The 26,710-nt window shown below is 52.0% G+C and overlaps 1 protein-coding gene across 1 annotated transcript in view; it reads right to left on the reverse strand.

Annotated features, from left to right (window-relative positions):
- The window catches only part of LOC139603513 (zinc finger protein 594-like), a gene marked incomplete at its 5' end in the record, with an annotated part of 428,549 nt that overhangs the window by 26,815 nt on the left and 375,024 nt on the right, over positions 1 to 26,710 (reverse strand). Inside the window, 2 exon segments of the mRNA XM_071454476.1 lie at positions 6,332 to 7,134; positions 9,100 to 9,139. Of these exon segments, the coding sequence (XP_071310577.1) occupies positions 6,332 to 7,134; positions 9,100 to 9,139 (843 nt within the window).

The raw sequence follows: 26,710 nt of genomic DNA on the forward strand, positions 1-26,710 counted from the left end.
TCTGCCCCCTTCTTTCATAACATAACAGGGCAATGAGGAATTTTGAGACAATTTGCCAGTCTCCTTCCTTTCCCAGGGATCTTCTGGGGTTAAGGGGCAAGGTGGATCTGGGGAGTCCAAACTGTCTTCTGGGGAGGAAGAATAACTTGGAGCAGAAACATTCAGATTAGAAATAGTGTGACAGTTGGGCTTAGTATCTTTGATCATGGGGTTATATTGTTGCCAGAGGGTGAGGCAAAGGGCTCTGCAATTTTGTCAGGTGTTGGGGAGGAAGTTCCTTGATTTAGGATGACGGACTTCCAGGGTGGAGCTCTGGAGGCATGGCCCAGGGTGGAGGTGGAATGATTGACAGTGGGGGCGTGACCCGCAGATGAGGGGGTGGAGTCTGGAGGTTCGTTCAGAGCGGAAGGGAAGGTTGTGGTAGCAGGAAGTGGAGGAGCCAAGATGAAGGGAGGATGGTTGGGCTCTTGAGCCAACTTCAGGCTCCTTCCATCTTGAGTCTCCAGGGCATGATGCTCCAAGACAGCGTGGCCATTGCCATCTTGGACCATCGTGGAAGGTCAGAGAAAGGCAGGTTTGAGGGGAGGTCTCAAGTTAGGAGTGACCAATGGATTGAGTTTTCAACACGCTGCTTGCTGGTGAAGGGTGGTGTAGAAGATGGGGAGCATGCAGGGTGCAACGGGGCCCCTTTTGATCGAAAGGTTGTATAATTTAACTCCCGCTGAGTCCCAAAATTGAATGGTATGGTTTTTGTCAGCAGAGGTGTCTGGAAAAGTTTTAATGATCCACCTCATGATTGATTATAATTTGTTCTTTGAAAATATTATGTCATGATCAGTGAGAATTAAAGCACCCATATATGCTCCTTTCTACTTTGGACATCTGGCTGCCCATTTTTCTCTTTCTCTACCTTTTGGGCAAGAGCCACTGGAACGCCCCAAATCAGTTATGGGACATGGGTGCATATTGTAAAAACACTGTGGCAAAATGGGCAATAAATGTCTTGCATTTCCCCAAACCCACCTGCAATCCTATGCAGGTGAAACCGTCGTTGTCCCTGCTGATCCTGTGCAAGATCCCTTGAAGCAACAATGAATCCGCCGGGCCCGGCACAATCCAAAATCCCAGGGAGTGCTGGCCTATCCATCAGCTAACCCCAGCTGACGTGACTGACACGGGGAGCCCTGAATGTCCTGGTCCCTGTTCGGGCGCCAAAGGTCACAATGAAGGTGGCTGTGACAAACCTCTCTGGTTCCCTGACTTCAGGGCGAGGGCTGCGAAAATGAAAAGAAGCAGGATCAATGGAGTTGTTTAAAAGGAACTTTAATAACAGGGTGAAAAACAATAAACGTGGAGAAGTCAAGAACAGTATGAGGGGCAGGATCCAAAGACCCGAGACAAAGGGGAAGCAAGAACATAGACACTTGGGGGTAGAACACTCTAGAACAATAACCCTATAGGGGAAACAAGTAACCAATAGGGGAGGAGAAATTAGACAAATTAGCATAGCAACACTAAAGGCTAATTGGGAAACTCTCAAGCTCACCCTAAGTTAAACAAATGATTCCCAGGGCTTGAAACTCATGCCCAATTCTTTGGGGGTAAAATCTGTCTGACTCTGAGTTACAGCTGGGCTAACTCCCACACCGCTGCTTTGCTCTGGCCCCTTGGGACCATGTGGCCCAACAGAGCCACAGGGATGTCCTTGGTTCCACGAGGCCCCACAGTGTCACAATGGTCCATTGGATCCATGGTGCTCTGCAGTGTCACAGTGGCCCCTTCATTTCTCAAGGCTCCCAAGTGTCACAGTGGTCTCCATAGGAAGGAAACCACGGAGCCCCCATGTTTCAGGAGCTGATGAATGGCAACCACCTGAGGCCAAGTCAAGCATGACCTGTCTGTCCTGGCAGGTTTGCCTGGAGCAACCCTTGGATATTCAAAATTATGAATGTGGAGTCCTAATTTAAGACATTTGGGCCTGGAGAAGAGGGATGGGTTTTTTTTTCATACAAAGAAAAGCAGAGAGCCGTTTCCAGTGTTTGCAAAACAGGTGAGTGTTGGCACTCAGGAGTTAAAGACCAGCCAGACCTTTCTGTCCTGGCAGATTTTGTCTGGCAGCAATCCTTTAATACACAGAAATTTGGAGGTGGAATCCTAATTTTGGCCATGGATGCCTGGAAAAGATGGACAGTTCTTTTCCATAAAAAGAAGGAAAGCCCAGAGCCCCAGTGTTTCAGGGGCAGATGGGAGTGGCCTTCCACATTCCAAGGTCAGCCAGACCTGTCAGGTGACCCCTGGGAGGCCAAGGCAGCCACACCTGTTTCATGTTCCCTTGGTTCCACAGGGCCCTGCAGTGTCACAATGGTTCCTTGCTCCCATGATGCCCTCAGGTGTCATAATGGTCCCTTGATTACACAAGTTCTTAAGGATCTTCATGGTCTCCATGGTTCCACAAGGCCTCACTGTGTCCTAATGGCCTTTGGGTTCCATTGGGGCCCCTCTGTGTCACCATGGCCCCTTGGTTCCATTGGGGCCCAGTAGTGCAACAATGATTCCCTTGGTTCCACAAGTTCCCACAGTGTCACAATGGCCCCTTCCGTCCACGAGGCCCCAGAGTGTCACAATGGTCTCCATGGTTCCATGGGGCCTTGCAATGCCACAATGCTCTCCATGGATCCATGGTGCCCTGCAGGATCACAACGGCCCTTTGGCTCCACGAGGCCCTGAAATGCAGCAATGGCCTCTTGGTTCCACAAAGCCCTGCTGCTTCACACTGGCCCCTTGGCACCATGCGGCCCAACAGAGCCACAGTGATGTTCGTGGTTCCACGAGGCCCCACAGTGTCACAGTGGCCCCTTGGATCCATGGTACCCTGCAGGGTCACAATGTCCTCTGCGTTTCAGTAGACCCCAAAGTGTCCCAATGGTCTCCATGGTTCCTCAAGACTCCACAGTGTCACAATGGCCCCATGGATCCATGGTACCCTGCAGGATCACAATGCTCCCCTTGGTTCCACAAGTTCCTACAGTGTAACAGGTTCCACAAGGGCCTGCAGTGTCACCATGGCCCATTGGTTCCACAACACCCCGCAGTGTCACAATGGTCTCCATAGGAAGGAAACAAGTGAGCTCCAGTGGTGCAGGGGCAGATGAGAGGCAGTCACCAGAGGCCAAGGCTTGCCAGACCTGGCTGTATTGGTAGATTATTTTGGAGAGTAACCCTTGAATATATGGAATTTTAGAGGTAGAATCCTAATTTCAGCCATGTGAGCCTAGACAAGAAAGACAGTTCTTTTCCATAGGAATAAAAGCACAGAGCCCCAGTGCTTCAAGGTCAGATGGGAATGGCCCTTGACATGCCAAATTCAGTGGGACCTGTCAGACAGCCCTCAGGAGGCCAAACCAGACAGACTTGTTCAATGTTCCCTTGATTTCATGGATTCCCACAGTCACAGTAGTCTCCTTGATTCCATGAGGTCTGGCAATGTCACAATAGCTTCTTGTTTTCATGACATCCAACAGAGTCACAGGGTTCCCGTGGCTCCATGTGGCCCCGCTGTGTCACAATGGCTCCTTGTTTCTATGGACCCCAATGTTTGATCATTGATCCTTGCTTCCATAGGGCCCCTGAGTTGCACAATGGTCTCTTTGATTCTATGAGGTTCCGTGGTGTCCTTGGATCTCCATTGTCACAACTGACCCATGGCTCCATGAGGTTCCGTAGTGTCACTGTGGTCGCTGTCAGAGGCTGGATGAGATCCATGTCGCAAGACACCTTGGGATGCTCGGAATGCCTGTGTGGGGCCAGGGCTGGGTCAGGCCTTGGTTTGTGGTGGGACAGAGCCCCGCCCCCAGCCCTGGCCTGGCAGAGCTGTCAATCACACAGCAGGGGTGATGCTAACCCAGCTCTGATTGGCTGAACTGTCAATCAATCATACACCAGCAACTGGTGACTACCCTGGCTCTGATTGGACAAGCAACTGGCAGTCCCACCCCAGGGGCGGGGCCACAAAGGCCCAGGGGGTTTAAAGCTGGAGCATGAGGCCAGCCCAGGGTCTGGATCCTGCCTTCTCCTGGGGTTCCTTTGTTGATGATACTGGAACCTGAGCAGTTGGTACCTATGTGAGTGTCTTTCTATGGCTCTTCTGTCTTTCTGTTCCCTATTTCTTCTCCTTCTAATCCTGCTTACCTGGCACATTTTTGGGTAACTTAACATCTTAAGGGTTAAAGGGTTTTAGGTTAAATGGGCTATGTTTATGAAGTTAATACTATGATAAGCATTTTCTGTTGAAGTGGATGTTGTATTAAACCCTTTGCAAAAGTTCCTTGATTGTCTATATTTTGCCAGTAAAATTTTGTGTCATTTTGACCTCTTAGCTCTTTTGATTAGAGCATGTTCCTGGTATTACCAAAGTTGTGGTTTCAATCCCTGTGTGGGCCATTCACTTAAGAGCTGGACTTGATGATCCTTGTGGGTCCCTTTCTTAAAAGAAGAATATTCTTTGCATCTGTCCATGTTGAGAATATCTGGTTGGTGTTTCTCCTGTGCACCAAACTCAAGGAGAGGAACCTTTGGTTACCCCCAGCATTTCAGTGTTCTGGGGTGTTCCAGCCCTACAGGCTCACAATGGCCTCTTGTTTCCATGAAGCCCCACAGTGTCCCACTGGCCCCTTGGTTCCATGGCCCTAGCAGTGCCACAATGACCCCCTTGGTTCCACAACTTCCCACAGTGTCCCACTGGCCCATCCTCACCTTTAACCTCTCTTTGGAATGCAAACAGATGTTCCCAGGTGTGTTAAGCAGGATTTTCCAAAGTTTCTACAAAACTTTTGTGTTCCTCATGGAACAAAGGGGCCATTTTGACACTGAGGGGGCGATGTGGAAGCAAGGAGTCAATTGTGACCCTGGGGTCCCATGGAACCAAGGGGCCATGGTGACACAGCAGGGCCACATGAATCCAGTGGTCAATTGTGACACTGTGGATCCAAGGAGACCATGGAGACACCCCCAGAACCTCATGGAACCAAGGAGTCCATGGTGACCCAGCGGGGCTGCATGGAGCCAATGGTCCATGGTGACACTGCCCATCCAAGGAGGCCATTGTGACACTGAAGAACTTCATGGCACCAAATATACATGGTGACACAGCAGTAGGACATCATGGGAACCCAGGAACTGCTGCTGGCAGTAGGGAAACTCATGAAAGCAGGGGCCCTTGTGGCACTGCAGCACCAACAGAGCTGCTGGACCTTGTCCCCTGGCCCTGCACAGCTCCTTGGGAGGCACGGCAGGAGCAGCACCCTGGGAACCTCGGGAATGCCCCTCTGGGATCCATGGCACACACTGCCAGGGGCTGGAATTCCAGTTCCCAGACAGGAAAAGATGTTCCTGCCCTGGAAGGCAAAGCTCTCAAGAAGGAGCCAAAAGCCAAGTGGAGTGAGATCCTACAGTGACATTTCACTGCCAGCCTTCATAACTTCACCCATGGTTGTTGTAGCTCCTGGACTGGGAATTAAATCAGGGCAGAGTCTTTGGTGGGAGCTGCCCTGGGTCAAGGGAGACACTGAGAGAGAAACAAGGCAGGCAAAGAGAGGCAGGAGAGAAAGGGGGACACAAACACAATCAGCTGAGAAGGTGGCACTCTGAAAAACAAGCCAGAACTGATGGAAAATGAATGAGACAGAAACCAATAGTTCTGAAAGTTTTATTTACTATCAAAATACATCCCACACACCCAGCCCTCCATAATCCTTGTCCCACACCCTCAAATTTGGATCCCACTTCTCCCAGTCTCTATCCAATTCCATCTCACCCTGGAGGCTGTGGAATTCAGTAATTTTGGCATGGGACTGAGTTTTTTTGAGGTGGGAACTAGGCAATTTGAAGTGGGATTGAGCCCCTTGAGGGTAAGATTGACTTGTTTTCAGTGGGACTGAGTCATTTTGAGGTGACAGGTCAATCCATCTTTACTTTTGGAGTGCAAAGTTATGCAGAACACTTCCTGAAATCCCCCATAACCCCCAAATCTTCCAGAATATGTCCCAAAACCATAAATTCCTGCTTGAGTAACTGTTAACTGATGGAACTTGAGACTTCTTTGATAAATTTCTTTTTTTTAGTCCTATTTCAGGTGTTTTTAAATGATAAAGAAAAATCAAGAAGAAATTGGAGCCAAACCAAAAAGATAAGCAGCCGGGTGTCTTCCCAACACAGATCACAGGGAATGTGGGTCACTAAGGCTCTGCCCAACGTGGATCCTCCCAAGGGGGATGCAGCTGGAGCAGTGCGCGAAGCTCTTCAGCACTTGGGGCATTTGCAGGGCTTCCCTTACCAGTGCCTCTGTTGGTGTCTTGTCAAGTGAGAGCGCTGGGTGAAGCTCTTCCCACACTGGGGGCACTCGTAGGGCCTCTCCCTGGTATGGATGCTCTGGTGGGTGACAAGGTTGGAGTTGTGCTTGAAGCCCTTCCCACAGTCGGGGCAGTGGAAGGGCCTCTCCTGGGTGTGAATCCACTGGTGCTTGAGGAGATCAGAGCTGGTGTGAAACCTCTTCTGACACTGGGGACACTCGTAGGGCCTCTCCCCCGTGTGGATCATTTGGTGGATGATCAGCTGGGACCTCTGACTGAAGGTCATCCCATACTCCCCACACTTGTATGGCCTTTCCCTAGTGTGGATTCTCTGGTGGTGGATCAGGCTGGAGCTGCAGCCGAAGCTCTTCCCACATTCCAGACACTCGTAGGGCTTCTCCTCGCTGTGGATCTGCTGGTGGGTGATGAGGTTGGAGTTTTGCTTGAAGCCCATCCCGCAGTCAGGGCAGCGGAAGGGCCTCTCATCCGTGTGAATCCGCTCATGCAGGAGGAGACTGGAGCTGGTGTGAAACCTCTTCTGACACTGGGGACACTCGTAGGGCCTCTCCCCTGTGTGGATGATGAGGGCGGAGCTGCAGCTGAAGCCCTTCCCACACTCCCCACACTCGTAGGGCCATTCCCCAGTGTGGATCATCTGGTGGCTGATCAGGGTGCTGCTCTGCCTGAAGCTCTTCCCACACTCCAAGCACTTGTGGGGCTTCTCCCCATTGTGAAGCTGCCCATGGACCACCAGCTCTGAGCTCTGGCTGAACCTCTGTCCACCTCCCTGGCTCAGGGTGGGTCTTTCCTCCTCAGAGCACCCTGGGCTGGGTTTGTAGCCCCTCCTCCTGTGGGATCTCTGGGATTTTCCTCCCCGTTGTGCCATGGAGCCACTCAAAACAGCCTCTTCCATGAGGTTCTGCTACAGAGATTTGTCCTCTCTAGTCTCCATCCTCAGCTCCTTGTCTGGGGGAGGAAGGACAAGGAGAGGATGGGATTTGCCTCCATGCCACAGGGAAGGGGAAGGAGATCCCCCCAGTGCATCCCCAGCAGGACGGGGTTGGCAGCAGGGTTGTCCTGCAGCCGGGGGCTGTGCTGGGCTGGGAGATGGAGCAGGAGAGAGGGGGAAAGGGGCACTGACTTCCTCCTCACCTGCCTAGGGGCTCATGGAGCATCTTCCTTGCAGCCTTCTCCTCTATCCAGCCAAGGTTTGGCAATGGGAAGCCCTGGTTTAGGAAAAATTCAATGCATTAGCACATTGGGTTAGGGGGTTCCCCCTGCCCAAGTCCATCTCTACAAGTCACCAGCCATCTGGGGTCCGTAAAAACCTCCCAAACACCAATATTCATCCCTGAAAATGCCTCCCAGCAGTTCCCTGTCTCTGGTCTCTCCCATTTGGCGTTCAGGGTTCTCCCTGTCCCAGCTGCTGGGGGTCAGATGTATTGGGGGTCCCCTGTCTACCCAGTCCCCGCCCTCTCCAGGCTGCTGGGAGTCCCAGCAATCCAAAAAGTTCCCCTTTTCCATCTCCCCACTTAGGGATGCTGGGGGTCTTGCGGTCCCAGTGTCCCTTCTCCCTTTATTCTCTGCTTTGGGGTGCAGGGGCTCCAAGGAGTCCCCCCTGCCCCTCTCCAGGCTCTTGAGGCTCCCACCAATGGTGGCGCTCCCCCCTCTCTGGGCTCCCCACTTTGGGCTCCTGGGGGACACAGGGCTCTGCTCCTCCAGGCTGCCTCTGCTGGCAGCCGCCACCGGGACCCCCCAGTGTCCCCCCAAGGGGCCTTTTCTGCTCAGCTTTGGAGTTCTTCGTTCTCCAAACATCCCCCCAAAACAAACCCAACCCAGGGACCCCCCAGGGTATCTGGGCAGAGCTCCCCTGCCCAGGGCACCTGCGGGATGGGGGGGGTGATGATCCCACAGGTGGGGGCAGCGAATTCAGGGAGTGCTCAACTTCATGGTTCCTTCTCCTTTCCTTGATCCTCCTTTGTCCCTCATCTTCCTCTTCCTCCCGCTCCTCCTCTTCCATTCCTCCTCCTCCTCCTCTTCTTCCCTAATCTCACCTGTTTCCCCTACTTCCATCCCTTCTGGCTCTCCTCCTTCATCCCTGCCCTTCCCTCCCTCCCTTGGTGCCCGTTCCCGCAGCCCTCGCAGCCCGCGGCAGGAGCGGGGATGGAGCCGGGACAGGTCGGGATGGGCAGCGCGGGGCTCTCGGCTGCTCCCAGCCGCTGCGGGCGGGGGGAACCCGGCCCGGGCCAAAGGAGAGGCAAACTGGGCAAACTGGGGGCTGCACATCCAAACTGGGCCTTGCTGGGGACCCTGGCTGGGCACTGCCAGCCCTTGGGGCTCCTCTCGGGAGATCTGGGAGGGAGGAACACAGAGAGGGGTGGGGGATCCCAGGAGTGGGGTCTCTGGGAGGGACTGGGCTGTACTGGGATCATACTGGGATCATACTGGGAGTGAGTGGGAGGCTGCAGGGGGCAATTGAGACCATGCTGGGGGCAAATGGGATATACTGGGAGCGAGAGGGATCATTGAGAGGGTGACCAGGAGCAGCTGTGAGCAACTGGCATCATGCTGGAAGGAACTGGGAGTCACTGGTGCATGCTGGGCATGATTGGAAGCACTGGGCTTATACTGGGATGAACTGGGATCATGCTGGAAGTGGTGGGATCATACTGGCAGTGAGTGCAGCTACACTGAGGCTGACTGGGAGTGGCTGGGAGCAAATGGGATCAGGCTGGAAGGAACTGGGACTGACCTGGAATATGCTGGAAGGAACTGGGTGAGACTGGGAGTGACTGGAACAAAAGGGAGGCTGAAAGGGAGCAACTGGAACCATGTGGGGCACAACTGGTTCATACTGGCAGTGACTGGGAGCACACTGGGATCATCTCTGGATCATACTGGGAGGGCTGGAGTAATACTGGGAACGTCTGACAGTGACTGGGAACACACCCTGCACATCATCCCCCATACTGGGGGGGACTGGGAGCAACTGGGAGCATGCTGGGAGCAAATGGCATCATACTGGGACTGACTGGGTTGATCTAGCTGGAGGCAACTGGGACCATACTGGGAGTGATTGGAAGTTACTGGGATTATACTGGGACCATACTGGGAGTGCTGGAATGTGACAAGGATCATACTGGAGGTTACTGGGCTCATATTGGTGTAGAAAGGGAACAACTGAGATCACACTTTGGGCTACTGGGAGCAACTGAGAGAAACTGGGATCATGCTGCAAGCAAACTGGAGGGACTGGGAATGACTGGATGCGTGCTGGAGGCAACTGGGATATATTGGGCATGACTGAGATCATACTGGGATAACAAGCACCTTACTGGGACCACTGGGAGTGTCTGGGAATGACCACAGACATGCTGAGGGCAACTGGGAAGTACTGGGAGTGTCTGTAACCATACTGGGGATGACTGGGAACACACTGGGAACAACGGGGACCCTGCTGGGGAGAACTGGGACCCCATGCTGGGGGCAACTGGGAGTGAGTGGAAGTGACTGAGTCTACACTGGGGGTAACTGGGCATGACTGGGACCATGCTGGGAGGGACTGGGATCATCTATGGAGTGACTGGGACTACAGAAGGGACAACAGGCTTCAACTGTTATCACTCTGGGAGGAACAGGGAGCAACTGGAACCATGCTGGGAGCAACTGGGATCATACTGGGTCATACTTGGAGCAACTGGGACTGCACTGAGGGTGACTGGGAGTGGCTGTGAGCAACTGGGATCAAGCTGGAAGCAACTGAGGACAATTGGGACTAACTGGGAACCTGCTGGGAGTAACTGGAATACGCTGGGAGTGATTGAAACCACAGTCGGGGTAAATGGGAACAACTGGAACCACATTGGATGATAATGGGAGCAGCTGTGCCCATGCTGGGGTCATACTGGAACTGAGTGGGATCATACTGGGAGTGACTTGAAAAGTATTAGGAGTATCTGAGAATGACTGGGATCCTACTGGAACCAGACTGGGAGTGACTGGAAAGGTGCTGGCTATGACTGGAACCATGTTGGAGGTGACTGGGAGCAACTGGGCCCACACTGGGAGTGACAAGGAGTCACTCTGGGCATGACTGGAATCATACTGGGAGGATCTGGGAATGACTGGGGTCATACTGGGAGTGACTGGAACCACACTGCGGGGAGGGGACTGGGTAAAACTGGGATCATCCTGGGAGCCACTGGGATTACAGCAGGTGTGAATGCATCCTGACTGGGGGGTACTGGGAGCTACTGGGCCCATGTTGGGAGGAAAATGTGGCACATTGGGAGCAACTGGGATCAACTGGAAGGTACTGGAACCATGCTAAGGAGACTAAAGACACAACTGGAGCAACTGGGTGTGAGACTGTCCGAAATTTCCCTTATCTGCCTCACGATTGTCATTGGGGACCACTGAAGAAAAGACCCCCTGTCTTAAATCTCTGGCCCTGTAGGAGAAAGTTACATGCTAAGGGCCCTGAGGCCTGAGAGCATTGCTAAGCTATTGTTTCACAGGTGTGTTTACTGTATGCTACACTGAGCTCCATGAAAAGAAGAGAAGCACATTCTGCCCTTTTTGCAACAATAGCTCTGGGATTTTTCCCCCCCCCCACCTCTGGCTGGACTTCTCTCGAGTTTTGGGTGGTCCTCCAAAGAAGACCCCTCTTGCTTGTTTGCAATCACCGTGACAGACAAACTGAGATGTAAGAAGCCTCTTCACCAGAGAAAAACCGAGACATGAAATCCCTCTGTGAGAAGGCCCCTATAGTAGAGGAAATGTATTTAAATATATTTAAATATCTGTATAGAGGCTTTGCCCCAGAGGTCCCAGTTGTCCTTGATGGGCTGCAGCTGTGATGTCCTTAATTGGGCTGCAGCTGTAACCAATGAAGATGACTGGGATAAAAGGGGGAGGGTTAGCCAGTCAGGGAGTGCCTTGGAGGTGTCCTGATCTGAGAGAGAACACCATGCAGCAGAAGGAGTCAGTGAAGATCTGCGGCCATGAGAATACACCCAAGAGGTATGGACATTAGAAATCTGAGAATATCATTATGAGACTCTAGAGAATTAGAATAACAACAACGGGCCCCCTCTCACACTTTCCAAGGACTGGGACTGAGACCCCCAACCTGGGGGAGGTGTGTGGGGGAGGCAAGCTGACCAAAGCAAGATGGATGTTGCAGGTGTGAGCAGTGGACCACAAAGACAATGGCTCTCGCCCACTGCTGAGAACATGGACTGTGTGTGTACCCTTCTCTAAATACCATTCTTTCCCCTGAAGATACAATAGACTACCTTTGATTCGGTTTCTAGATCTATTCCCCTTCCCCCATCAAAAGAGAGTATAACTAGAGTCCAGATGGACTGCACCTCTGAGATCTGCCCGGACGTGACCTGGTGAACTCCATTGGCTGGACATCGAAGAACTTCGCTGTTCCACGTTTGGTAGCTCTACACCCATTCATTCCCTCCCGCTTGTCCCTTATTTTTTCCTTTTTTCCCCGCTTCCTCCCCAACGCATGTTTGCTGTGGTTATTTCAAAAGAGGTGCATTTGTTTGGATTATCACTGCAAACCCCCTTGTACCATGTCGGTTCTTTTGCACTCTGAGATCGTGAAAAATCACAAAACCCGTTTGTAAGGATGGATCATGACACCAGATCACTGTGGCCTGGTTTGGGTTGCCCAGGGCAGGAAAGATGTCTGGCAGCTGGAGCAGGGTCTGGGAAGGGCCTCCAAGGTGGGGCTGGAGCCCTTGGGCTGTGAGCAGAGGCTGAGGGAGCTGGGCTTGTCCAGCCCGGAGCAGGGAAGGCTGAGGGGCTCCTCATCCCAGCCTGGCAGTGCCAGCGAGGAGGGGATGGGGAACACAGAGCCAGGCTCTTCACCGGGGGCCTGGTGGGAGACAAAAGCCAATGGGTGGAAGGGGAAAGAGGGGAGATCAGCCAGGACAGGAGGAGATGAAATGAGTCAGGCTGGTTTCAGCATTTCCTCAGCACCAGAGCAGCCTGACCTCCCTTCTCCACCCACCACTGACAGCTTTGCAAATCAGGAATTGTTGAAGGTGTTCTGCCCCCACTCCAGGACGAGCATCCTGATACAAGAACTTAATTGTGTTTCTATCACAGAACCATGTTTATCTGAAATTAATTTTAGTATGTAAATCACTTGTGGATGGTGGACTCATCAGACACTGCTGGGACATTGCACATAGCTCAGGGAAGAGCGTGAGTGTTATTAAATTGTGTCCTGTTCAACTATGGTCTGTTGGCCATGAAGAGAAACTTTCTGTGCCTCTGAGTCCCACCAGTTCCTGACCCCCAAAGGACACAAACCTGATGAGTGTTGGCTCCCACTCCAGTGGTGGCACTTGCACCTCCCTCCATCCCCAGAGCAGAGCTCCCTTATCCCAGAGAGTCCCTGGCAATGCAGGGATGAAGGAAACAGGAAAGGCTGGGGGGATCATGGGCAGGGCACAGCCAGGGAGAAGAATGACTTTTGCATTTGATGGAGCTGTGCCTTCCCTTGGCTTTGTTGGCTGACAAGAAATCAACATCCCTCTGTGTCTCGGGCAGCTCCTTCTCCAAGGAAAGCAGGGGGGACTTGGAGCCAAGGAGGTGAAAGCTGCAGGTGCAGCCTGGGCTGGAGGGAGCTCAGATTTGCACAAGGCTGCTCTGAGTGCCAGGGCTTGGATGGGGGAAATGGTGGGGTGGGGGTAGGGACAGAGTCTGATTGATTGTCAGCCATGGAGGGTCTTGGTATTCATATCCATTCAAACTGCATGAGGAGGCACTTGGATTCAGTGTCAATTGGAGACTGCACATATCAATGAATTAACGGGAAAACAAAACTAAACAGGACCTGAAAAATCTTTTCTCGCTGTCTTTTTAAATATCATGCATTCAGTTTCAGTACACTATTGAGATCTACTTAACCACAAATGATTTGAAAATTAAAATCAAATGATTCCCAGAGGCTTGGCTTGTTCAGGTGTTCTGAATGTTCATGAGCCCTGGGACACTGAATTCCTGCACTGAAGAGCTGAAGGCTGAACAAGCCTCTGGAGCAGTGAAATTCAGCAGCAGCCTCCAAGTTGCTGAGGATGTCAGCAGCCCCCACTGAGGCCATCCCTGCCAGAGAGCGTGGGGGAATGGGCAGACAAGGAGAGCGTCCCTGGGGCTGGGGCAGCACAACTCAGAGGCACCAGTGGCTCCAGCTGGGCAATGGAGTGTGGAACGTGGCTGGGAAAGCCCTGCCTGGGCTGGGCCAAGCAGGACACACAAGCCCTGACTCCCATCCCCCAAATAACTCTCTCAATGAGACATTTAAAAGGAATTACAATTGTTTGTGTACTCTGAGTTGGAAGCACTGGAGAAATATCAGCAAGAGATTCTCAGGAGCTCTAAACAACCAAACAGGAACTTTCCTGGCAACTTTAGAAAATCACAGAAACTTTGGCTAAAGGTTTAATACGACATTCAATTAACAAGAAACACTTCTCATAACATTAACTTTGCTCATTCAACTTCACAAACTCTAAGCCTGTTCACTTTTAAGTTACTCAAATTTTGCAAGAAGAGGGAATAAGAAAAAGACAAATAAGATTTAGAGAAGCACACACACAGCTACCAACTCCTGGATTCCAGCACATTTCAGATGGAAATTCCGAGAGGAGGTAGGGGCAAGATGTGTGCTTGCCTTGTGGTCAGCCTTCAATACCCCCTTGGTCTCCCTGGGCCCTTCCCCCAGGTGGGCCTTGGGCTCATTTGGTCCCTCAGGAGCTGGGCTGGGGGCTGCAGAGGTGGCTGTGGAGCATTGCCTGTGCTGTGCCAGGGACTGGCAGCCACGGCTGGGATAGAGGCTCTGGGGGGATTGGGGTTCCGGGGCAGGGCAGGGCTGGGGTTCCAGGGCAGGGCAAGGCTGGACCTGCCCCTTCTGCCCCCACACATGAAATGTTTTGAGCCAACAATCTCCTCCAGTCTGTCACAACAGAGAATGTTGGATGTGGAACCCCAATTCTGGCCATGGACACCTAGACAAGAAGGCCAGTTGTTTTCCATAGGAAGGAAAGAACAGAGCTCCAGTGTTTGGAAGGCAGGTGAGAGCCTCACTAGGCCAAGGCCATCCAGACTTGTCCATAATGGCAGATTTTGTCTGGAAGCAGTCTTTGGATATAGGGAACTTTAGAGGTGGAAGCCCAGTCTCAGACATGGGCATCTGGAGAAGCAGGACAATTCTTTTCCATAGGAAGGAGACCATGGAGCCTTCCACAATGTTTTGGGGATAGATGGGAGGTGACCCTTGTAAAACCATTTCCAACCAGACTTGTCCTGGCAATATTCCTACAGGAACAATCCCTGTGTATAAGGAAATTAGGAGGTGAAATCCCAATTCTGGCCATGGGTACCTGGCGGAGAAGGAGAGTTCTTTTCCATAGGAAGGAAAGCACAGAGCCCCAGTGTTTCAATAGCAGATGAGAAGAGACCTTCAATATGCCAATTTCAATTGGACCAGTCTGACATGGGAGGCCAAACCAGCCAGACCTGTTCCGTGTTCCCTTGCTTTTATGAGGTCCTGCAGTGTCACCATGGTCCCCTTGGTTCCATGGGGCCCCACAGTGTCCTAGTGGTGCTTTGAGTCCATGGGGTCCAGCAGTGTCACAATGGACCCTGGGTTCAATGGGGTCCCACAATGTCACAATGGCTCCTTGGTTCCAGAAGGCCCCAAGTTTCACAATGGTTCCAAGGATCCCATGAGGCCCTGCAGTGTCACAATTGTCTCCGTGGTTCCACAGGTCCCACAATGTCACGGGACTCCTCTGTTCCATGAGCCCTGCAATGTCACAAGGGACCTTTAGACCCTGGGGGTTTGTGGTGTCACAATGGTCTCCTTTGGCTCCACAGTGTCACAATGGACCATTGATGACATCAGGACCTGCAATGTCACAATGGACCTTTGGTTCCATGCAGCCCTGCAGTGTCACAAAGGCCTCTTGGTTTCATGGGGCCCCACAGTATCACAATGATCCTCTTGGATCTGTGGGGACCCCCAGGGGCACAATGGTCTCACTGGTTCCATGAGGCCTCACAGTGTCACAATGCTTTCCCTATTCCATTAGACGACATAGCACCACAATGGTCTCCGTGATTCCATGAGTCCCCTCAGTGTCACAATGGTCTCCTTGGTGCCAGGGGGCCCCACAGTGTCACAATGGCCCTGTGGTTGCATGAGGCTGTGAAGTGTCTCAGTGGTGTCTCCATGGTTCCATGAGGTCTTGCAATGTCACAGTGGACCCTTGGCACCATTGTGAGACCATGAGGTCTCGCAGTGTCACAATGGCCCCTTGGTTCCATGATACCCCAAAGTGTGACAATGGTCTCCACAGTTCCATGAGGCCCCACAGTGTCACAATGGACCCCTGGTTTGACGGGCCCTCACAGTGTCACAATGGTCCCTTGGTGTCACAGGGCCCCACAGTGTCACAATGGTCCCTTGGTGTCACAGGGCCCCACAGTGTCACAAAGGTCCCTTGGTTCCATGGGCCCTGTGCTGCTGCATTTCCCCCTCCCCTTCTCAGGCCACCCTGCCAGATGAGAAATGCTCCTTAGGGCTCGGCCTTGGCCAACAGCCCCTGGGCTCAGCTCCTCTGCAGCTCATCACAAACACTGTCTGCTCCAGGCACTGCTGCTGCCCAACCAGCTCCTGCTTTCTGTAGGAGCAGCCCTGGGAACTGGTTTTGTTCCCTCAGTGGCACAACATCCCTGTTCTCACCCTGCCAAAGAAAGCTGTTGATGCTAAGTGTGACCAGGATGACTTAACTGTAGCTACATTGCCTGTAGGTAAGGTTAAGTCACGAGGTCTAAGTGAAGTTAAACACTGCTAAGAGTTGTTGTTTTCCTAAGTTGTTATGTTTAATATAAGTTATAAGCTGAATTAAATACTGTTAAATGTTACTCCTCTGTTAAATTGCAAAGTCATAGGTTATAAGTTCGATTAAATCCTGCTAAATGCTGTTTTTTGCTAAATTGTGAAATTGAAGGTATCAGTTAAGATTAAGGTACAATTTAAGTCCTGTTAAGTTTGAGTTCTGTTAAGCTTTTGGGCGGTATTCCTTTTATCCTTGCTCTCACTGTCCTTTTGTCATACACACACACAGAGACAGTTCTTGGTTCATTTCTGGTTTGATTGCCTGGATTTTCTTTGGTTTTGTTGTTGCTTTGTTTCCCTACTGTGCCTGAAGTGTCCAGTCAGGAGCAGAGTGACTCTTGCCAAGGAACTTTGTGCCGCTGTTGCTTAATATTAAATCTGGTTTTTGCTGCTCCCTTGCTGGGGATTTTTTCAGCGCTCTCAAGGCCTCGTTGGTACCAGGGTGAAGGAGCCCTGGGCCAGGCTCTGGCCCTGGGGGACACGGGGACGCTGCCGGGGGGTCACTGTCCCCCTGTGCCACCCCCAGGGCCCCGGCCCCCCGTCCCCGTGTCAGGCTCTGGGGTCGATCTCGTGGAACATCCTCTGGGGGAGGCTGCGGCGCCAGGGGCGGGGGGACCCGGGGGGACCAGGGACCCTGCTGTGCACGATCAGGGTTGGACTGCTCTGGGGGGAACTGTGAGGGGGCCGGGGCAGAGTGACCTCCCCAGGAACCTCACACAGCCCCTGTGATGTCACACAGCCTCCCTGTGATGTCACAACCCACTCTCTGATGTCACAGAGCTACATTCTATTATGGCAAAGTCTGATCTATGGCCCCTCATCCTACTCTATGATGTCACAGCCATCTCTGTGATTTCACAACCCCCTCAGTGATGCCACAAAACCCTCTCTGTGATGTCATACTGACACTCTGTAATGTCACAGCACACACTTTGACCTCACAACCTGCTCCGTGGTGTCATACAGCCATGCCATGACGTCACAGCCTGCTCTGTGAGGTCTCAGAGTCTCTCTATGATGCTGTAGCTGCTCAGTGACCTCACACAACAAACTCTGTGATGTCAGAGCCCAATCTGTGACCTCACACAGCCCACTCTGTGCTGTCACACAGCCCCTTGCTGACATCACAGCTGCTCTGTGCCTCCATGACACAGCCACAGAGGAGCTGCTGTGACACAGCCCCTTCTGGGACATGCCACAGCCCCTGCCAGTGCTGAACCCCTGGGAGCTCTGTCTGTGCCCTGCTGGTGTCCCTGAGGGGCCCTGGGAGTGCCCCAGCCCTGCTGGGCTGTGCACAGGAGCTGCTCCTGGCCAGAGCTGTCTCTCTGCAGCTCTGCTGCCCTTGCCAGGAGCTGCCTCTGGGCCAGGAGCCCGGCCCAGCTCAGCAGCACACACACAGCACAAGGGCTTTAATGACCCTCTGGGGCTTTGGTGCTCTTAGTGTCTGCCATGGCCAAAGTGCTGCCCAAGTTGGCTCTGTCAGGGCTGTCTTGCAGCTGCTGCCCATCCCTGTGCCCTGTGCAGCCCAGGCTGTCCTACGGTGTTCCTGCCCTGCGCCTCTGTCCCTGCAGGCTGTTGGCATCCCCCGGCTGCCCCACCTGGCTGGCTCCTTCCTTTGCTGACAGCTCTGCCTCCTGCCTGCCTCTGCCTGCCCACACAAAGCCTTGGGTTTGATATCTAAAGGGTTAATTTCATTTTTACTGTGCCTGTGAACTTTCAGCACAGGAACAAGCCATGCAGGGGCTGCTTTCCCAGCAAGGATGGTTGGAAGACAAGAAGACATCTGGCTCAAGAAAGTAATGGCAGAAAAAAGAAGGACTGAAACTGGGAACTTGGTGTGGATTTTATGGTAATGGGTAAATTGTAATACACATTTAGTGATGCTGGTAGAGTTACATGTCCACATAGCATTAGAAGTTATCCTTCACTAGACCTCAGGCCTGAATAAATGATACCCTCTTAAACAGCAAATTAGTGTTAATGAGTCTTATTCTGATATTTCGGCTATTTGATTGTTGCGAGGCCTCACAGAACCAAACTCATGAAACAAAGGGTCCATTGTGACACCATGGAACCCCATGGAACCAAAATCCGTTTTGGCACATTGGGGCCACATTGAACCAAGGGTCCATTGTGATACTGCAGATCCAAGGAGATCATTGTGACACTGAGAAACCTCTGGGAACCACAGGGACATTCTGACACAGCCAGGCCTGGTGGAACCATGGGTCCATTGTGGCACTGCAGAACCTCATGGAACCAAGGTGACCATGTTCTACTATGGAACCTCATGGAACAAATGGTCCATGGTGACCCTGCAGAACCAAGGAGACTGCTGTGGGCAGTGTGAAAGCTCATGGAACCAGAAGTCCATTGTGACACAGCAAGGCCTCATGGAACCAAGGGTCCGTTGTTAAAACTGTTTGGCCTCATGGAACCATGAGCCATTGTGTCACAGCGTGGCCACATGGAGCCAAGGGGCCACTGTGACACTGTGGATCCAAGGAGACAATTGTGACTGAGGAACCTCATGGAACCGAGAGTCCATTGTTCCACTGTGGGGCCCTGTGGAAGCAAGGGGGACACAGTGACTTTGTGGGGCCTAATGGAGGAATGGAGACTGTTCCGACTCTTTGGGACCCACTGGAACCAAGGGGCCATTATAGCATGGCAGGGCCTCATGGAACCAAGGGGACTGCAGTGATCCCTGTGGGTCTCCATGGGATGAAGGGTCCAATGGAGCCAAGGATACCATTGTAACAGTCTGGGGCCTCATGGAACCAAAGGTCCATTGTGACAGTCTGGGGCCTCATGGAACCAAAGGGCCTTTGTGGCACTTCAGAGCCTCTTGGAGCCAAGGGGACCACAGTGACACTGTGGGGCTCAGTGAAACCAATGGTCTGTTGTGACACTGCGAGGCCTTATGGAATCATGGAGACCATGGTGACACCAAAGGCCTCATGAACCAGGGGACCATTATGATACTACAAGGCCTCATGAAAGCAAGGGACCATTGTAACACTATGGAGTCTTGGCAGGCCAAGGGGCAGTTGTGGCACTGTGTGGCACTGTGTGGCACCAAGGAGTCCATTGTGACACTACAGGGCCCCATAGAACTAGGGATTCATGGAACAGTGCTGGAACACATGGAACCAAAGGTCCATTGTGATATTGCAGGGCCTCATGGAATCCTGGAGGCCATTATGACACTTTGAGGCTTCGTTGAATCAAGGGGCTCTGCAGGGCCTCATGGAACCAAGGAGCCCCTTCTGACACTGTGAGTCCCCATGGAACCAAGGGCCCATTGTTACACCGTGGAACCAAGGAGACTGTTGTTGGCTGTTGTGGGCAGTACAAAAGCTCATGGAACCAAAAGTCCATTGTGACATTGTGGGGCCTCATTTAACCATGGAGACAATTATGACACTTCAGGACCCACTGGAACCAAGGGGCCACTGTGACACCACAGGGTCTTGTATAACCAAAGCAGCCACTGTGACACTGCAAAGACTCATGGAAGCAAGGGACCATTGTGACACATCCAGGCCTGGTGGAACCAAGGGGCCATTGTGACCCTGAGGAACCCAATAGAAACAAGGGGCCAGTTTGAGACTCTGCACCCTCATGGAACCAAGGGGCCATTGTGGCATTCTCAGTCCCATGGAAACAAGGAAACCATTTTGACACTGCAAGGCCTCATGGAAGCAAGGGGCCATTGTGCCACTGTGGAGCCAAGGAGACCATTGCTATATCACTGGGCCTCATGGAAACAAAGACCTGTTGTGATCCTACAGGACCTCATGGAACTATGGGGCAATAGTGATGCTGCAGGGCCCCAAGGATCCAAGAACATGGAACAGGTCTGGCTGGCTGGGCTTCCTGGGGACTGCCTGACTGGTTCAGCTGACCTTGGCATATTGAGGGTTGCTTCTCATCAGCCCCTGAAACCCTGCAGTTGTGTGATTTCCTTCCTGTGGAAAAGAACTGTCCTTCTCCTCCAGGGGTTCATGGCTGAAATTGGGATTCCTCCTCCAAATTTGATTATATCCAAGGATTATTCCCATATGTCACCTGGAGGGACAGACAGCTCTGGCTGGCTTGGCCTCTTGGGGGACACCTCTCATCTGCCTTCAAAACACCGGGGGCATGTGCTTTTCTTCTCATGGGAAAAAACATCTTTCAAGTCCAGGCATCCATGGCCAAAACTGAGAATTCGCCTCCAGAATTCCTTAAATCCAAGGACAGCTCCAGACAAAAGCTTCCAGGACTATCTAGGTTCCCTCGGCTTGCTAAGGGCCAGCTCACATCTCCCTTTGAAGCACTGGGGTTCTGCACTTTCCTTCCTATGGAAAAGAACTGTCCTTCTTGTCCAGAGCCCAATAGATAAAAGTGGGGTTTGGCCTCCCAAATTCTGTGTCTCCAAGGATTCTTCCCTGACAACAGATCTGGCTGTCTTGGCCTCCCTGGGGCTGCCTCTAATCAGCCTTTGGAACACTGGGGCTCTGTCCTTTCCTTCCTATGGAGAACTGTCATTCCAGTCCAGGAACCCGTGGCTGAAATGGAATTCCACACCCAAAACTCCCCATATATCCAAAGGTTGCTTTCAGACAAAAACTGCAAGGACAGACAGGTCTCGCTGGCCTTGGCCTCTGGTGACTGCTTCTCATCTGCCTTCAAACCCTGGGGTCCTGTGGTTTCCTTCCTATAGAAAAGAACTGTCCCTCTTGTCCATGTGTTCTTGGCCTCAAGCACTTGACCACTCTATAGGGACACAGGAGCTCTGTGCTCAGTGGGGTGGAGACTGAGGACATCAGAGGAGAGCCCTGGGAGAGATTGAAGGGTGGTTTCAGAGATGGTGGATCCTTTTGACATAGTAAAGAACAGCCAGAGAAAGAAAGAATTAACTCCAAAGGCAGCTGGGGAGGTCCAGACTGGACACCAGGGGAAAGCAGCCCCAGCCAGGGCAGGGCTGTGGTGCAACACACCCCCAGGAGGAGCCTGGAGCAGCCCAAGGCTTTGTGTGGGCAGGCAGAGGCAGGCAGGAGGCAGAGCTGTCAGCAAAGGAAGGAGCCAGCCAGGTGGGGCAGCCGGGGGATGCCGACAGCCTGCAGGGACAGAGGCGCAGGGCAATGCCTCTGTTGCTAGATAAACTTTCTGCAACTTAGAGAACTATTCAGACAAGCATTAATACATAGGCTATTGTTCTATTTGCCCTTGCCTTTTCTACAGTTTAAATAATTTTTCTGCTGACCTATCTCATGACTGTTGCTTTAGCACTGTTCACAATTCTGCTGTATCTGAGGCCTGCCTTTTGCAGCTTTCCTAGAACCTAACATACAACCTATGACTCAATGATTTAATGGTAGAATAACATTAAACAATATTCAACTTAGCTTATATTAAACTTTACTTAGCAAGAAAAGCTCTTAACACCATATAACTTATTCTTTATGATGTAACCTTACTTACAGGCCTGACTGACTCAGCTATCCAAGGCACTCAAACCCCTCATAGAGCAGCATTTCTGCCACATTTCCCCAGCACAGGCACTCCTGTGTGCACACAGACACAAAGAGTCACCTCCAAATTCCCTATATCCAAAGACTGCTCCCAGACAAAATCTGCCATTCCTAACAAGTCTGGCTGGCCTTGGACTAGAGAGGCTGTCACTTGCCTTCCAAACACTGGGGCTCTGTGCTTTCCTTCCTATGGAAAGGAACTGTCCTCATCCAGGCACCCATGGCCAAATTTGGGATTTTACCTCCAACACTGCCGGTTGTGAAAGCCTGGAGGAGATTGTTGGCTCAAAACATTTCATGTGTGTGGGAGAGGAGGGGGCAGGTCCAGCCTTGCCCTGCCCTGGAACCCCAGCCCTGCCCTGCCCTGGAACCCCAATCCCCCCAGAGCCTCTATCCCAGCCCAGCAGTGTCTGCCAGTCCCTGGCACAGCACAGGCAATGCTCCACAGCCACCTCTGCAGCCCCAGCCCAGCTCCTGAAGGACCAAATGAGCCCAAGCCCCACCTGGGGGAAGGGCCCAGGGAGGCCAATGGGTATTGAAGGCTGACCACAAGGCAAGCACACATCTTGACCCTGGATCCTCTTGGAATTTCCATCTGAACTCTGCTGGAATCCAGGAGTTGGTAGCTGTGTGTGTGCTTCTCTATATCACATTTCTCTCTCTTCCTGTGTCTTCTTCTATTTTTGTCCCCTTGCAAATTCTGATTATTTTAAAATTGAACAAGCTATGAGTTTGTGAAGTTGAATGGGCCAAGTTGATGCTTTGAGAAGTGTTTTGTGTTGATTGAATGTTGTATTAAACCTTTTGCCAAAGTTTCTCTGATTTTCTAAATTTGCCAGTAAAGTCTGTTTTGTTGCTTTGAGCTCCTGACAATCCCTTGTTGGTATTTCTCCAGCACATCCAACTGAGAGGACACAAACAACTGTAAATTCCTTTCAAATGTCTCATTGAGAGAGTTGTTTGGGGGATGGGGGTCAGGGCTTGTCTGTGCTGCTTGGCCCAGCCCAGGCAGGGCTTTCCCAGCCACATTCCACACTCCATTGCCCAGCTGGAGCCACTGGTGCCTCTGAGTTGTGCTGCCCCAGCCCCAGGGACGCTCTCCTTGTCTGCCCATTCCCCCACGGTCTCTGGGCAGGGATGGCCTCAGTGGGGGCTGCTGACATCCTCAGCAACTTGGAGGCTGCTGCTGAATTTCACTGCTCCAGAGGCTTGTTCAGCCTTCAGCTCTTCAGTGCAGGAATTCAGTGTCCCAGGGCTCATGAACATTCAGAACACCTGAACAAGCCAAGCCTCTGGGAATAATTTGATTTCAAATTTCAAATCATTTGTGGCTAATTAGACAGATTTCAGTAGTGCATTCAAACTGAATGGATTCTTTTTAAAAAGACAGTGAGAAAACATTTTTTAGGTCCTGTTTAGGTTTTTTTTCCTGTTAATGCAATGATATGTTCAATCTCCAATTGACATTGAATCCAATCACCTCCTCATGCAGTTTGAATGGATATGAAAATCAAGACCCTTCATGGCTGACAATCAATCAGACTCTGTCCCTACCCCCAGCCCACCATTTCCCCCATCCAAGCCCTGGCACTCAGAGCAGCCTTGTGCAAATCTGAGCTCCCTCCAGCCCAGGCTGCACCTGCAGCTTTCAGCTCCTTGGCTCCAACACCCACCTGCTTTCCTTGCAGAAGGGGCTGCCCGAGACACAGAGGGATGTTCATTTCTTGTCAGCCAACAAAGCCAAGGGAAGGAACTGCTCCATTAAATGCAAAAGTCATTCTTCTCCCTGGCTCTGCCCTTCCCCTGATCCCCCCCATTCCTTCATCCCTGCATTGCCAGGGACTCTCTGGGACAAGGGAGCTCTGCTCTGGGGATGGAGCAAGGTCCAAGTGCAGCCACTGGGGTGGGAACCACAACTCATCAGGTTTGTCTCCTTTGAAGGACCCAGAACTGGTGAGACTCAGAAGCACAGAAAGTTTCTCTTCATGGCCAACAGACCATACTTGAACAGGACACAGTTTAATAACAATTACTCTCTTCCCTGAGCTATGTGCAACATCCCAGCAGCATCTGATGAGTTCAACCATCCAGAAGTGATTTCCATAATAAAATTAATTTCAGACAAATGTTGTTCTGAGATAGATATAAGCACAATTTAGTTCTTGTATCAGGATGCTCATCCTGGAGTAGGCGCTACAGCTCCAACAATTCCTGATTTGCAAAGCTGTCAGTGGTGGATGGAGAAGGGAGGTCAGGCTGCTCTTGGTGCTGAGGAAATGCTGAAACCAGCCTGACTCATTTCATCTCCTCCTGTCCTGGCTGATCTCCCCTCTTTCCCCTTCCACCCATTGGCTTTTGTCTCCCACCAGGCCCCCGGTGAAGAGCCTGGCTCTGTTTCTCCATCCCCTCCTCGCTGGCACTGCCAGGCTGGGATGAGGAGCCCCTCAGCCTTCCCTGCTCTGGGCTGGACAAGCCCAGCTCCTTCAGCCTCTGCTCACAGCCCAGGGGCTCCAGCCCCACCTTGGAGGCCCTTCCCAGACCCTGCTCCAGCTGCCAGACATCTTTCCTGCCCTGGGCAACCCAAGCCAGGCCACAGTGACCTGGATAATCCCTGTCCTTGATGTCCTGGTCACACAGCCCTGGCCCCTTGTCCCCATGTCAGGCTCTGGGGTGGATCCTGTGGAACATCCTTTGGTGGAGGCTGTGGCTCCAGGTGGGCCAGGGGGATCCCGGGGGACAGGGACCCCACTGGGCATGGACAGCATTGGACTTGTTGGGAGAAACTGTGAGGGGGAGCTGGGGTGGAGTGACCAACCCAGTGACCTGACACAGCCCTGCTGGGATGTCACACAGCCCCTCTGGGATGTCACACAGCCCCTCTGGGATGTCACAGCCCATTCTCTAATGTCACACAGCTGGTCTCTGATGTCACAGAGGCAGTCTATGATGCCATAGCTGATCAATGACCTCACATACCCCACTCTGTGATGTCATTGCCCACTATGTGACCTCATGTTAACAGATGATCAATTGTCTCCACCAGCTGAGCTGACACCTGGAGCTTGTTCTCCACATCCCCAGGCCTATGGAAACCACACAAGGCCCATGGTGTGAGAAGGGGAACTGGAAGTTCAGCAGCCTCAGTGTCCTGCCAGCTCAGCCAGACCCACTGGAACATTGGGGTCCACGAGCACCTGGGACCACCAGAGAGACCCCCAGGGCAGAAAAACACATGGGTAAAGGGGAGGGGGAATACCTTAATTATTTTGGGGAAATGATTATCATCTGTATGTTTATTCCAGGAGAATCAATGAATATGTGAGCAAAATACAGAAAATAAACAGAAACTTTCCTGTACTCAGCCTGCATGGCTTTGAGAGGAGCTATCCCCCGTGCATCCAGCAGAATAAAGAATGCTGCTTCTTAATGCTATATTGGGGCTAAAAAGAGTTTTCTGGTTTACCGAATCTTTGGTAACACTCCCACTGCCAAGGAAAGCTCTGTCTGCTGCTGTTCATAAACAGAGAAGGGCTGGGGGCAGATGTGGGGCTCAGAGGCTGCCTGGGGCACAGTGACCATGGAATAATCAAGTTTTCAGTGTTCTGAGAAAGAAGGAGGGGCAGCAACAAAACCTCTACACTGGAATTAGGAGGGGCAGACTTTGGCCTGTTCAGGATGCTGATTTGGGTTAGTACCAAATCAGGTACTGATTTTTTAAGGGAAACAGCCCTTAAAAACAAACGGGTTCCAGGAAGAATGAACGCATTTCAAGAAAGTAATCTTAAGGGGGAAGGAGCTGCCTGTTGCAGTGTGGCAAAAGATGAGCTAGTGAGGAAAATGACTGGCCTGGCTGCCCATGGAGCTTTTGTGGGAAAAGGGGAAAATGGACTGACAACTCAGGAAGTGTTTAAGGATGTCATTAGGTTATGCAGAAAAAAAAGTTGAGACTTGAAAACTCAGTCAGAACTTAACCTTTCAGCTTCTGTAATAAAATAAAAATGTTTTTTTAAAAAAAATTATAGCAAAAGGAGGGAGAAGGAGAACCTCTACTCTTCATTGGATGCAGTGGTGAATGTAGTAACTAAAGATAAGGAAAAGTCTGAGCTACTTAACACCTTGTTTGTCTCAATTTTCAATAGTAGGACAGGCTGTCCTCAGGACAAGTGTTCTCCTGAGCTGGTAGATGGGCACAGGGAGCAGAACAGCCCCCTGGAATCCAGGAGGAAACAGCTGCTGACCTGCTGAGCCACTCAGGTGCTCACAGGTGTATGGGATCAGATGGGATCCATCCTAGGGGGATGAGGGAGCTGTGGATGAGCTCCCCAAGCTGCTCTCCATCATTTACCATCAGTCCTGGCTCAGCAGGGAGGGCCCAGAGCACTGGAGGTGCCAGTGTGAGCCCATCCCCAGGAAGGGCTGGAAGGAGGAGCTGGGGAACTCCAGGCCTGTCAGCCTGACCTGGGTGCCCGGCAAGGTTATGGAACAGATCACCTTGAGTGCCATCACAGGGAACCCACAGGATGGCCCAGGGATCAGAGCCAGCCAGCTCAGTGGATTTAGGGGTGGCAGGTCCTGCCTGGCCAACCTGGTCTCCTTTTATGCCCAGGTGACCCACCTGTGGATTTGGGAAAGGCTGTGGATGTTGTGTGCCTGGACTCCAGCAGAGTCTTTGACTCTGTCTCTGACAGCATTCCCTGGAAAAGCTGCAGCCCACGGCTTGGGCAGGTTCCCTCCTCGCTGGGAGATTTAAGAGCTGGCTGGAGGCTGGGCCCAGAGAGTGGTGGGGATGGTGCTGCACCCAGCTGGTGTCCAGGCACTGGTTCTGTCCCCAGGGATCTGTGCTGGGCCCAGTCCTGTTTAATATCTTCACCAATGATCTGGGTGAGGGGATCGAGTCCAGCATTCACAAATTGCAGATG

The sequence above is a fragment of the Agelaius tricolor genome, unplaced genomic scaffold (assembly GCF_023055355.1).
Source record: "Agelaius tricolor isolate 1412-34295 unplaced genomic scaffold, bAgeTri1.0.p SCAF_39, whole genome shotgun sequence".
Taxonomy (NCBI): domain Eukaryota; kingdom Metazoa; phylum Chordata; class Aves; order Passeriformes; family Icteridae; genus Agelaius; species Agelaius tricolor.